Below are 14,523 nucleotides of genomic sequence, written 5' to 3' on the forward strand. Positions count from 1 at the left end.
CTTTGTTTCTCCTTCTCTGTACTCCAGGCCACAGAAACTCCGTTGGCCAAGCTTCCAGAATTCCCATCGGCCCAGCCTGGCCACTGCACAGCTTCAGATTAGCTGCCAGTCTGTGCTGCAGATGAATCTGCTCCAGAAGCTCTCACTTCTGCAGCTCACTGCTCTGCTGGAGAAACACACCCCTACAAACAAACATGGCTTCAGCTGGTGAGTGGAGTGCTTATATAAGTGTAGATTATATGTAGTGAGGAGAAAGTGATTTTTTTTTACAGTGATAGTTTGATACACTCACATTTTAAAGCTTGTTTTTCATTTGATATGTCTTCTGTGTCTGGGTAATTATTCTTTGGCTATTCAAACAACTACCACCCCTCCATCCTACCCGTCTCCCAATCCCTTCCGTCTGCAGGTTGCTGTATAGTGTGGTGACGGCTGTCCACAGAGGTTGGGTTTCACATTCTTTTCCCAGGCCCATAATTGCTGGGAAGGGGCATACATTGTGTTTTTCTCTACGGGGCAATCATAGCAGTTCACACGCATGGTATTACAAGAGCTGGAGGCTCTAAAAATCTGTCCTCAGCAGTTATCTCACCACTATTGGTTTGACTTGACTGTATATGCTGCTCATAATTATCCATTAGCACTCAACAGCAACATTCTTGTTACTGTATCTGCTTTATCTTTGAGTTTGTTTTGTGAGGTCAAATTCTAGGGAAAAGCCCCTTAGATAGTGTAGGTCCATTGATAGGGAAGCTCTGACGTAAAAGTAGCAGAAAATGCAAGTGATATATGAGATGTAAGTCTTATGACCAAACAATACATTGCCTGGCATTCTTCACAATCAAAATGTCAGTGTAACATTGGTTACACTGGTTGTTGTTCTGAGGAGCACCTCTTACAAAGGCCAGCTTGTCCTGAGTCACGCACAGCATATCTCCTAAACACACTCAGACACACAGCTGTAAATCTGTGTACCCAAGTGCATGTGCACAGTAACAAATAGTGAGACAGACACTGTTTGTGAATGTATAAAGCATCAGGTCACTTCAGCATGCACCTCCCCTCACCCTGTTTATCCACTCCTCTCATAAACCTGGAGACAAGCCTCTTGCAGCTGCTTGGTTTCCTCCTTGCACACACATAAAATATCCATTCATTATCTATACCACTTAGTCCCGAATGGGGCTGGAGCCAATCCCAGCCGGCATCGGGCGAGAGGCGAGGTACACCCTGGACAGGACGCCAGTCTATCACAGGACTGACATGCAGACAAACTATGGGCAATTTAGAGACACCAATCAACCTAAGCCACATGTCTTTGATAGGAAGCCGGAGCACCCGGAGAACATGTAAACTCCACACAGAGAGGTCACGAACCTGGAACCTTCTCAGGCCGAGGCAACAGTGCTAACCACCGCACCACTGTGCTGCCCACATATAAAATGTTTGTTTTACAAACATTTAAGTTAAATCTGAGCTAAATAAATGACCTTTGGAAACATGTTTTAAATTCTAAAGATTAATTTATGTTTATGTCGGTACACAGACCTTTGTTTATCCTGATTACTGAATCTAACTGTACTATAAAAGACTGAGTAGGAATTTATGCAGCTACTGATCTCATGTGTTCCCTGATAGACTAGTGGTTTGGGCGCAGCACCCTCACCGCTGCAGTCAGGGTTCAAGTCAAGGTTGTGTCAGGAAGGGTATCTGGCATAAAACACATGCCAAATGTCAATATGGGAAAAAGCTGAAAGTGGCATTCCAAAATGGTCTCATGTGAATACACATTAATATCCTGTGCTGCAGATATTGATGATACTATTCTTGTGTGTGTGTGTATATTGCAGGGCGGTACCAAAGTTTATGAAACGGATCAAGGTGCGTGACTACAAGGACAGGAATGTGTTTGGTGTACCACTTCAAGTCATCGTCCAACGGACAGGCCAGCCACTCCCTCAGGGAATCCAGCAGGCCATGCGCTATTTGCGCAATCAGTGCCTCGACCAGGTAACATACAGTACAGTGTTTGGACAACTGCAATCAGTCTAATATTCATCCATGATTTGTTTCACTGGTTGTTACATAAGATTGAGCAGTGAATCAGAAAAAGAGAGTGAAAGAATGGGAGAATAAGGAGAAAATGGCTAATAATGGAGGGCAAAACAGAAAAGAGAACGATGGTGTTCTTTTCAAAGCAGGACAAGGCGCCTCTGTTTGAAAGTGGTGAAATATCATGGAAAATATTCAGGCTGGACCAGCCAATGGCATTTTCTGTTTTCCTCTCCAACACGGCCATTATGTACAGCCTTAAAAGGCTACTGATGAGGTTCTACATAACATTCATTACTAGAATGCCTACTGGGTGTCATGGGAGCTTCTTGTAGATACAATCAGCAGGATCTGTTTTGTAACCATATTTACTGTAAGCTCTGGATTTGGGGATTTTTCAAGAATAATATTTTTCTGTAATAACAGCCTGCAGCTTGAGAGGACAAGCACATGATAAGTCTTAATGACAACATCAGACATTACAGTGCAGTGAGTCTAGTAAGTGTATTATGGTTTAAATCTGACTTTTCAGTTTCTGTGCATGCATGTATATTATTAACTCCTTCTCTCTTTGTCCTTGTATCTCTGTCCAGGTGGGTCTTTTCAGAAAATCAGGCGTCAAATCTCGAATCCAAGCTCTTCGCCAGATGAATGAGGCGAGTGGTGCAGACGGGGGAGGTATCAACTACGAGGGTCAGTCGGCCTATGACGTTGCAGACATGGTGAAGCAGTACTTCAGAGATTTGCCAGAACCCCTGCTCACAAGCAAACTATCTGAGACCTTCCTCCAGATCTACCAGTGTAAGAATACACACACATCCACATAAATAAAATCTTGTACAGACATTCACATGCAGTAACATACAGTATGCCTTTACCTCAGATACACAGCCACATATCTGTAATAGTACACATGAGTGTAGCGTTGTAGATGCTTGCCTGCCATGGTGCAAGAAATTGTGAAACTGTAAAAAGAAAACAAGATAATGCGCAGGAAATACCACTGGAACGAGGTCTTACAGGTACCATAATTCCACTGGCTCATACTTCTGTGACTCAGTATTTGCATGGACATCCTCTCAAGTCCTGCTCTTTCATGGTTGCTGCAAGAGGAAGGGATTATCTAAGGTTAACCACAGACCAGTACTGTGTATGAAACAAGGTATGCATACTGTATACAGTACTCTTATATAACACACATAACTCAGAGCAGATCCTGTCATATCTCATTCCAGGTAAATGAAGTGAAGCAATATTCAAACTCCTTCCTGAGTTAACCAATGGACACAAAAGCTATGACAGGGTGTAGAATGCTGGTGGTTATTAGTCTTTTTCTGCATATCATATTAAAAGGTGTCATGACATCCTTCCTCTTCCTCTCTAGACATGCCCAAAGAGCTCCGTCTGCAGGCAGCTCGTGCCGCCGTGCTGCTGCTGCCTGATGAGAACCGAGAGGCCCTGCAGACGCTGCTGTGTTTGCTAAGTGATGTGACGGCCAGTGTGGCTGAGAACCAGATGACTCCCACCAACCTGGCTGTTTGTCTGGCTCCATCCCTTTTCCACCTCAACACCCTGCGCCGCAAGGAGAGCTCCTCGCCGAGGTGTGTGTGAGTGTGTGCCACTGTAGTCAGATCAATTTTATGATATGATTGCCTTTATTTTCAATGCCGCCACTAGTGTAGTTATTGTGTTAGCAGTTTACATAATATGTAATGCTGTACAATCTAAAAACAGGAAGGGTCACTCTAAAGAAACAAAAGAGCAGGATGCCGTAGATGGAGGACAGAAGAAAAAGGAAGAGGGCAGTGCTTGAGGGAAGAGAAAGGGAGAGAAACAGATGAAATGGAAAGGTTATATAAACATCTTTAACTAATTAAGAAACACATGTTATTCCACATTTGGCAGTCTGAGATTAGAGTTCATCAGGTGCATACAGCAAAGCCCTTTCTTTCCACCCTTCGTTCCTGGCACTGTTGCTATTGTCGTTATGCCCATTTGTCTTCCTTTTTCCCTTCCTTGGTCCAAGGGTGATGAACAGGAAGCAGACACTGGGGAAGCCGGACCAGAGGGATCTGAATGAGAACCTGGCTGCCACTCATGGCCTGGCACACATGATCCAGGAGTGCAGGAAACTCTTCCGGGTCAGTAGTTTACAACACAGGAGTTGAACGTGTCCTCTAACTTAACACTTTAAAAGGGTATGTTAGCTTGAAAATGAAAAGGAAAATAGATCCCATACAAACACAATTCAGAATGGTCTATTGACTGAGAATTGTTTGGCAACAAAGGTGTGTTTTCTGACAATATTAATGGGGCTGCAGGCTCACAATACCATGTTTTTGTCAAACACCTTATCAACCCAGTATTTGTCCTGTAAACAGACATAGTCCCAGTTATGTAACAGGTTGATTCAGCTCATGTCATGCCATTTGCTCAAGCACTGTTATGATTACATATAACAAATGTGCCAACTGACCTCCTCCTTTGTGCGGGAAGGTAAAACATAGTCAACCAGTATGGCTCAGTGTGTTCATAAGATGAGCAGTTGATGGCATAAAAAAGAAATCAGTAGACTACACTTATTATCATTAATCAAATTAAAGCTTTTTAGACATGTTATAAAAATGATTAACAGACTGTATGCTGTGTGTCATTACTGTTCAAGGTTTATTAGATGAGCTTCCTCACATCACACAACAGGAAAACTTGGTTAGCACTCAAGTTATTTTCTTTTAATTAGATTTCTGTTTGCTCATAGAGGTTAATAAATGGAAGATGACCTATGAATTTGAATGTAATTACTGTAACTAGCCTTTTCTTAGGCAGTAATACTGTGGATAATCAAATCAACCTGAAAGATTGCAGATATAAGTCAGAGAGGGATAATGAGAATGAGCTAGACAAACACACTGATGGAAATTGGATAGGACATGTTTCCATTTTAAATTATTTTTAGCCACTTAATACATTTCCCTTTTGTTAATGGAATTTACTGTATGTAATCAGGATGGAGATACCTGACAAAAACAAAACATGTGTCAGTGCTGATCATAGGAGATTTATAAATTAAGAATCCCCTGCAGACTTGTTTAAGACATATAAATACTTTGCTTTGAAAGAAGAATGTTTCCGATATAGTTTTCAACAAAAGATCTCAATTAATTAGTGAAAGTTTCTTAAAATTACATCTACTCCTTGAAACCCCTTCAGATCATGAACGTAAACACTTCTATTGTCAAATGGTCTGTACGGTACATCATTTTGCACAATGATGCTCAAATATCCAAGTGAAGTAACATTAAGCAAAACATAATATTGAGTGGAGAGGGACTAGAATGTATCAAGATTTTGCTAACATTTTTACTCCTTTATATGTTTAAGTGTTGTGTGGCTTCGTGTTGTTGTCAACATATTTCTCACAGCAAAATCGAATCCACACATTTAGCCAACATTTAATTTAGCTACTCCTGACTTCCAGCCACACAATGAAAAAGGACATATGTACAGCATGAACACCTGCCCTGACTCTCACCATCCACCTATAGATTCCAGAGGAAATGAATCGCTGCAGGAACTCCTATGTGGAGCAGGCGCTGCTACCACAACGCCTGGAGGAGCTTGCCGGTGAGGAAGCTGGACATGGAGGCTACAGGGTATATCTGCGGGAGAGCCTGGATGCCCTCCTCAAAGAGGCCAAGGACAGGTTTAAAGGTTATGACAGCTGCTCCACGCCCGATCACGCTGAGCTGGCCTATAGAAAGGTGAGCCTACTTATTCATCTGCTCTGTCAAACACTTGTTTCTTCATCTGTTCAGTCCATATGTTTGTGACAGAAGCTGAATACAGTGGTATATTGCCACTGAGTGAAAGTAAAAGGAATCATAAAAGACTGATTAGCAAAGAAAAAGTAGATCATCAGTCTGTCATTTGTGTGTAAACAAGCCACTGTTCACGAAGCACACAGTATCTCTGTTTCCTGTCTTGTGCTTCCCTCTTCGTGTTTGCTTCTCCATCTGTCCTTCTTCTCTAAATATCTAGTGGAAAACCAGCAGTGAGGGTTTCCTGTATAGAATCAGAGCCGTGTGAAACTGGCCTAGCTTTTCAGTCCCATCCCAGTACTGGACTCCATCCCAGAATGACATCAGTTCGACACAGACACATACACAACCTCACCATTATATCAGGCATACATGTCCTGTGTCTCGTGTGCAAGGGCCCTGTATGAGGTTATCTCTTCTTCAATTCGAGAGTCACAAGGCAAAGAGTGTGTTCTTTATCATCTGATGGCAGAGTGAAGCAGCTGACTTGACTAAAGGACTAGGCAGGATTTGAAACCACATACCGTTGTGTATAAGATTGTGGCTTGGTAATTACATCTAATTTTTGTGAATATGACTAATAGGATTAGATGCATTATTTATGCATTATTCTAATATAAGCACGTTGGATTTTAAATTCTCAAAATCACATGGAAAATGTTTAAACTTGTGTTTATCTCAGTGAATCAGGAATGTTTCACACTAACTCTGTTTTGCTCTCCCTGTAAGCCAGCTGTAAAATAATGCAGCTTTTCTGTATGTCTGTCCAGGTGCATGATGGGTTTCCACTGCGGCTGTGGAAGGCCACTGTGGAGGTGCCTGCGAGTCCTGAGGAGGTTTTGACACGGGTGTTACGGGAGCAGGGCCAGTGGGATGAGGACCTGCTTGAGAGCCGAGTGGTGGAGACCCTGGATGAGAGGACGGAGATCTACCAGTACATCAGGAACACCATGGCCCCACATCCCACCAGAGACCAGCTGGTACTCAGGTAAACCATTTTCGGTCTTCCTCTGTGTCTGTCCCACCTGTTGCTTTGACTTTTTTGCTGTGTCGCTTTGATCTAAATGTTTCTAAATAATATAAACTCAATCTGCTCCTTCTGCCAGAACATGGGCAACAGACCTGCCAAAGGGAGCATGTGCACTTGTGTGTACATCTGTGGACCATGACGGGGCACCTGTTGTAGGTGTTCGGGCCAATGTCCTCACCTCACGCTACTTCATCGAGCCCTGCGGAACCAACAAATCTCGACTCACACATATTTCCAGGGTCGATTGCAGGTGGGTGGACGATTGACAGGAGCAAAACCAAATTTTGGATTAGATCAAGCATTAATTATTACTTATTTACCGGATGACATTATGAGTTAATACATTGTCTTTTTCATGTTTTTCAGGGGTCGTTTTCCAGAGTGGTACAATAAACTGTATGGACACTTGTGTGCTGCTGAGGTGGCACGGATACATGACTCATTCACTGTGCCCATGGACAAATGAGAAAGCAGTGTGCAGTTTGGGCAACAAAATTCTCAACAGATTTTTTTTTAACCTCCGATTGTGGGACCACAATTTGGATCCTCCTAGTGACTCAAGAGTCATTCCACCCATTCCCACAGAGAGGTAGATGGACTCAGAGTCTTTTTATACACGTTTAAAGGACAAACTCTGGATCCTGGATTGAAGGACTTTGTCTTTGCTCTGATTATGTGCCAGCAGACTGATGTTCACATTGTGAAATGCTTTTATTGGAGCTCTGTGTGCTGCAAAGAGGACTCATGTCACACAAGCATTTATCTGGGCCAAAGGACATGATGTCACTGATATAGGATGTGAGGCTGAGCTTTATCCAAAGGGTGCTATTGCTTCTGGGAAGCAAAGGGAACTGGGTGTATGTGGGAGCATGTGTGTGTAGGTATGTGTGTGCAAAGCAGCAAACCATTAAAAATTCTTCACACTGGTTTCCAGTTGCAGCATTATCTGTACATACATAGTCTGTTCATAGCAATGGTAGGTGTCTGTCTTGTGTTACCTCTGTCCCTTTTTGTGGTAAAGCAAAGCACGGGAGGATAGCAGACAACCATGTGCTCAGCTGACTGATGAATCCAAGGGTGAAGAAAGATGTGAATGTGCAGGTAATATGCAGACTGAGTGGAGACGGGATATTGTGAGACAACAGGTGGCTGATGACGAAGAGAGTTTTAGTGCTGCAGCAGAAGAAGACAGAGACAGATGAGTATGGTGGCTGGCTCACCAGGGTGAAACTTTAAAGTTTGAATAATAGCTTTAAAGAAGAGTAGGAGTCCACAGGGAGCTGTGTGAGAGTGAGATTTTGTGTTAGAGAAAAGAAATGTTGCATATTTTGCTAAATAAATCAGACAAATGATTTTAGCGGACCAAATTTAGAAAAAGCTGAAAGATGTTGAGCCTTTCTTCACTGTTAAAGGCATTAAGAGCACAGCACAATTCAGTTTCTGAAGTTGTTTTAGGTGGATCATTACTTGTATACATTAAAAAAATATTGACTTCACAGTTGCTAAGATGTACATAAGAACAAAAAAACCATGCACCATTCCATTATAAGTCCTATAAGAAAAGATGAGAATAAACAGGAAAAAAGGTCCTTTTATAAAGGTGGAGATTTTACAGGTTTTACTGTAAAAAAGAGGGCAGACTGAATGTTGTTGTTGATGTGTGGTTTCAAAAGAAGGATAAATATGTTTGTGTAAGCTTCTATCTTCTCAGTGTTTAAAGATCAATTTAGGGTCCTCATAACAAAGCTGACCCTCCCTCATAACACTCCGCTTCAGTCTGAGGGCTTGCATATTTCATGTTGAGTTGTATGATTAATTCACTAAGCAGTGGTTCACATCATATATATTTGTACCTTTAACTGTGTCTCTGCCAAATAGTAACGCATGTCAATGGCAGTTAATTTAAATATATTTATACCTCAGATATGTTTGTTTTGTATCATTTTATTTTATTGTAAATGTTAAGTTCTGTTACAGAAATGAACAAATGTTTTATCTTTTTTATTAATATTATTTCTGTACAGGTTAATCAAAGTGCACTATTAAATGTATTAAAATAATAATAATGTCTTGAGAGTTGTGGATGTACAGAAAAAAAAAGAAAATATATAAATCCCGCATAATCTCTCCAGGCATTTGTTTATATTACAAAAGAAAATATATAAATCCCGCATAATCTCTCCAGGCATTTGTTTATATTACAGTTTGTTGTGGGCGCTAACATCATCGTAGATCCAAACTAACTCTGGATTTCCCTCACCACATCCACTCCACTCTTGTCTTTATTCCTCAAAAATAAAGACAGGCCTGATTAGGTCAGCTGGATATTAACTAGCTTTGTAGATGGTGATCTCACTGCTTGTCTTGTTTCTTGCATAACAGTTTGATATAGCAGCAGACAATGGGGGCTGTTGTATCACCACTAGCCTGGTCTCGGCTCAGTGAGGACGGGGGCAGTCATGTGGAAAATGGGGGTGTCCAAGGGTCAGAGTAATGGCTAAATTTCCCTTTATAATCACTTGGCAAAGTGAGAAGAGGCTGTCTGTAGGTAGAAAAACATCTTGGCTGTGCACAAGGTGTATGAAGGTGTCAAACATATACAGTCTGACAGCAGAAACAAGTGTAAACTTGACTGTGAAAGCCCAAAACTAAAGTGTTGGCATATCAGGGTTTTTTTTCTGGTGGACCATGCACACTTCATGTCCTGTTGAGTGAAACTCAGGAAGTAGAGTTTAACCAGAGGCTCCAGAAGAAACACGTGTAAACATAATTGCACACCTAGTTGCTTTTAAACTTGCCATGTAACTTAAAAAAAAAATCTTTGTTTAAATAACATGAACCTCTAGAGGACTATGCTGTCTTTTACTTTCTAATTCTCACTCCAACTCCTTTGTATGCACATGTATACACATTTCTGTTGGGAACCTCAACACCACTGAGAGATTACGCAGGGTCCAGATAAGACTGACCAGGAGTCAGCACAAGCACTGCATTCCTGTGCCGCTGTTTGAGAATCAAGCGCAAAAGGTTTCCCACATTGATAAATGGTTGTGTGAGCACATACTTGCACGTATGCATATCTTCTTGCACTTTGTTAAGCATTTGTCAGAAATGTACTAAACAGTCTGAAACAGAACAGCGGGGAAGGTCATTGCAGGATCTGATTTTATATGTTATTTTTATACCTGAGGTTTTCACACTGTCTTCATCTAGGACCAGAGACAATTGCCAATTGTATTTTTAAACATAAGTCACACTGAAAGGCATCAACATGGGATACTTTACTCATTTAATAATACAAAAATGTCACCACCTACCTGCCCATGCTCATTTGAGAAGCCTGCCACATGACTCAAACAGACAATGGCATACAAACTAACCCAATTATTACAGATAATTTACAGATCTTACAGCTAAAACAGAGTTTCCCCAGGCGTCTGCACCAGCATGATCTGTGCATGATCATCTTTGGTCACAAGAAATCCCACAGACATGCCAGGTATCTAACAGGAACTGTGGGCCACATATCTCCATGTTTTTTTTTGTAGATTACCTGTGGTAACAGAAATGGTATGTTGACACGATAACACCATATTGAACAAAGAATCTATTCACATAATGTTTCTATAGTGACCTCGTGTAACTCCTCAGCTTATCTCAGTATTCCAGAAATTTCTGACAGGTATGACAGCAAAGAATTTAAGCAGGGAAAAACAGATTTGTCTGTCTGTCTTCCAGGGTTGGGGTACACTACAGTATGTGCCAGGAAAAATACACCTACACACATGCTCTCACACACTTTCTAGTTTTTTTAAATGGCATGTTGTTTTAATGGTTAAATTCATGTCACACAAACATGAGCCATATCAGTATCAGTGAATGTTCCCGTTTGTGAGCACATGTGAATGTGTGTGTGACAGAGAGGAAATGAGAAGGAACGTATCAGTGCCATATCAGTCCTGATATGATTCAGTGAATGTTCACGTTTGTGAGCACATGTGAATGTTTGTGTGACAGAGAGGAAATGAGAAGGAATGTGGCATGACAGATACAAATAGAAAAAGACAGTCAAGCTACATTTCCAGCAGAAACACAATCAGCACTAATGCTTGAAGCAGAGTCACTACCTGAAGCAGGAACGAAAGGGCAAAATTGGTACAAAAACACGCATGAAATGTGTTGGGGTTCACTGAGGACTGGAACCCCGAAAATTCTCTCAACTGAACAAATTTATTTGACGTGGTGCTGTCAAGTCTTAAACCATGAGTTAAGCAATACTGACTCTCTTCTATGTCTGTTTCCTTGGTTTTCTACCATCCTTGAAACATTTATTTCTTAACATGTGTGGCACACCACTAGTGGAAAGTATCTAAGTGCATTTACTCGAGTTCTGAATACAATTTTGAAGTATTTGTACTTTACTTGAGTATTTCCATTTTCTCCTAATTTGTACTTCAACTTCACTACAGTTAGCTCAGATTAGAGATAAAGGTGATGTACACAAAAATGCATCAATAAATATAATATAGTAATATAACATGCATTGATGTGAAATGTGCCATTCTGCATGAGTACATTTACTTTTGGTACTTCAAGTATATTGTGATACTTTTGCACTTTTATTTAAGTAAAATTTTGAATGCAGGACTTTTACTTTTTTATTTATTTATTTATTTCAAGCATGTACACTTGTATTTTTATATTGTGGTATTGCTACTTCTACTTATGTAAACTATCTGAGTACTTCTTCCACCAGTGTAGCACACAGTAGTGGTCACTGAACCAGTTAAGTGACGACGGATTTATGCCTGTTTTACAGCTCAACACTGCCCTCTGGTGGCTGTTTGGAATACGGCCAGTTTGCTCGCCCATACTGAATCTTTCTCTGCATTCTTCAGCCCCATTTTTTGCTGAAATTACACTCAATAAAATTCATAAAATGAATATAGTAGCATAACACCAAGACACCAAAACAGCTCAACAAATCAAAAATATACATCAAATTGCTTCTGGTTTATAAATTTTAATGTTAAAAATGCAAACATCCTCTTAAACTGAAGTTTTAAAATACATGTTTTATTTTCAATTAAGGTCCTTAAAGAGTTCAGAGAGTTAGTCGGCTAACGTCATCATCTATTGATAAGAACACATACCCAGGAAATAGGTTGACAACTATATGACTTTCTCTCCCACTGCTTCAGTTTTTCACCTTTTTATAAAGCCTGTCTAAAAGATTCTTTATTTTTTTGCTTCTTTGTTTGTTTTGTCCTGTTACTGGTACTAAACACGCCTTTAATTTTATGTGTACATTTCTTCATAGCGCATTTTATAAATTCACACTAAACTCCTCTATGCCTGTCTAATTGGAGTAATTGCTCACTTTTCCCACTAGGGGGCAGTGTCCCCCCACAATAGCTCCATCATGTTTGGTCTGTTGAACCCCATACAACCTCAACTGTACATTATGTTGTCCTTCAAACGTTTCTCCAACGAGTTACAGCACTACATACATTAAATTAAACGAATGAGCACCAGCACTGATAAAAAGATTAATAATATTTTCATTGTGACTTCCTGAGATATTGCATATGATCATACTTATAACTTATAACCCTTCCAGGAAGAACTTAAACTGTTCAATAGCTTATCCCTAAATGACTTTATACATCAGATCAATATAGTGGATACAGAAAGCTTTTTCTGCTGCATGAAATTATTTGTTGTTTTTGTTATTCCGTGGATTATTTTTTTTAAGCTGGCTGATGATGTTATAACAGCACTTTTGTTGCAGTTAAGTTCATATTTCCTTCCAATAGTAATTGTCACATAATTCTCCATAAAAACAGTGATGCATAGTAATGTGCATGTGTTTCTTTAAGACCTCATATGACTTTAAATTTGGAACAAAAGGACAGGAGGCTGTCCTGTTTGATGGCATCATAGCACTAGCATCACTGGCTACAGGAAACCATCCCTCCCTGCTGTGGAGGAACATCAACTAGCAGACGACCTGAATGAGTTTTACTGCATGTTTGAGAATCATCACTCCCCCCCTCACCCTCCCCAACTCATCCAAGTCTCATCCAAGACAAGTCAGCCTACAGACGGGAGGTTGAGCAGCTGGTCCTGTGGTGTAGCTGCAACAACCTGGAGCCGAACACGCTCAAAACAGTGGACTTCAGGAAGAACCCCCCCACCTTACCTCCACTTATCATACTTGGCAGCACTGTATCAGAAGTAGACTCCTACAAGTTCCTGGGCTCCACTATCTCCAGGACGTGAAGTGGACATCACAAATAAGGCACAGCAGAGGATGTACTTCCTGCTACAGCTCAGGAAGTTCGACCTGCCCCAGGAGCTGCTGATACAGTTCTACAGAGGAATCATCGAGTCTGTTCTCTGCACCTCCATCACTGTCTGGTTTGGCTCAGCAACCAAACAGGACAGGAAGGAGGATAATCACCTTTATTGTGTCACACCCTGGACACAATCTGTTTGAACTCCTCCCCTCTGGATGGTGCTACAGGTCACTGTGCATCAAGACAACCAGGCACAAGGACAGTTTCTTTCCCCAAGCCATCTCTCTGATTAACACATGAGTATGTCTCATGTATGTATGATATTAACCCTCAGTGCAATACCTGTAAATATATACAGTATATGTATATATACATATATGGACCGGTCTCTATTGTTACATACTTTACTCTTATTTTTTTATCTCTTTTCCTAATGCACATTCCTTTGCTTGTTGATATGTACGTACACATTGAGAGCCACTGTACCACAGTCAAATTTCTCATGTGTCCAACACACCTGGCCAATAAAGCTGATTCTGATTTTATATGTTGCAGTGCTGTGTAGATTAGGATGTTTACATATTAAAACACCGTTTTATTTGTTTATTTATTGAAGGGCTTGTTTCAAATAAGTCAAGTTGAGATAAAAAAAAAAAAATTCCTTCCATAAAAAGAAACAAAAGTGTTACAATATATTGATATCATTGACTTGTTGGTGGATCCTTTAAATAGTTTGCACCACACTCAAGCCACCATCATGCTCTTGTTAGGCTTAATTAATAATAATTTTCATTTATCACTGTTAAAGACGTTGTTGTAAAAAGCAACACAGAGGCTATGACCAGCTTCAGGGGATGACAGGTGATGATGGGAGGTTATAGACACAGCAACATGTCACAACAGAAGAGTTCCTCTCCTGTGACAAGGTTTGGAAAAGGTGGATGATGCTGACTATTTTTTCTATGAGGAAAAAATGCATGAAAAGTAAATGTGCAGGCTACTGGGAAAGGTGTCTTAGAAAGTGGCAATAAAAAGGATTAGACACAGCTAGGGAAGCTAAAATAAATTAGGCCTAAAACTGAAATTTAGTAGGTTTTACAAAATCTTATTGCACAACCAGTTATGAAGGGGGGTTCTGGGTAGACTTTTAAAAACACCAACGTTTTGATAGATATATAAAAGAGTTGTATATCGTGCTTTTGTTCTGTTGTATTGTGGTGTATTCCAGTCTGAGGGCATTTAAGAGCACAGCAGTAAGAATCAAATGGATGCGCTGGAATCTGGCGCAGGGAAGCTCACAACGTCCTTTCCGTAGTTATGAAAC

The 14,523-nt window shown here is 40.6% G+C and overlaps 1 protein-coding gene across 7 annotated transcripts in view; it reads left to right on the forward strand.

The window, feature by feature from the left end:
* Positions 1-8,967, forward strand: part of dlc1 (DLC1 Rho GTPase activating protein) — a 69,050-nt gene extending 60,083 nt beyond the window's left edge. For 4 of the 7 annotated variants that reach the window (XM_020602013.1, XM_020602016.1, XM_020602018.1 and 1 more), the window contains 9 exons: positions 28-207; positions 1,851-2,010; positions 2,646-2,853; positions 3,437-3,659; positions 4,079-4,193; positions 5,598-5,813; positions 6,641-6,858; positions 6,977-7,150; positions 7,267-8,967. In XM_020602013.1, coding sequence (XP_020457669.1) covers positions 28-207; positions 1,851-2,010; positions 2,646-2,853; positions 3,437-3,659; positions 4,079-4,193; positions 5,598-5,813; positions 6,641-6,858; positions 6,977-7,150; positions 7,267-7,366 — 1,594 coding nt within the window. In that variant the 3' untranslated portion in view covers positions 7,367-8,967. The other 3 variants (XM_020602014.1, XM_020602020.1, XM_020602015.1) reach the window with 2 other exon arrangements.
* Positions 8,968-14,523: the final 5,556 nt, after the last annotated feature.

Source organism: Monopterus albus, unplaced genomic scaffold (assembly GCF_001952655.1).
Source record: "Monopterus albus unplaced genomic scaffold, M_albus_1.0 scaffold54.1, whole genome shotgun sequence".
Taxonomy (NCBI): domain Eukaryota; kingdom Metazoa; phylum Chordata; class Actinopteri; order Synbranchiformes; family Synbranchidae; genus Monopterus; species Monopterus albus.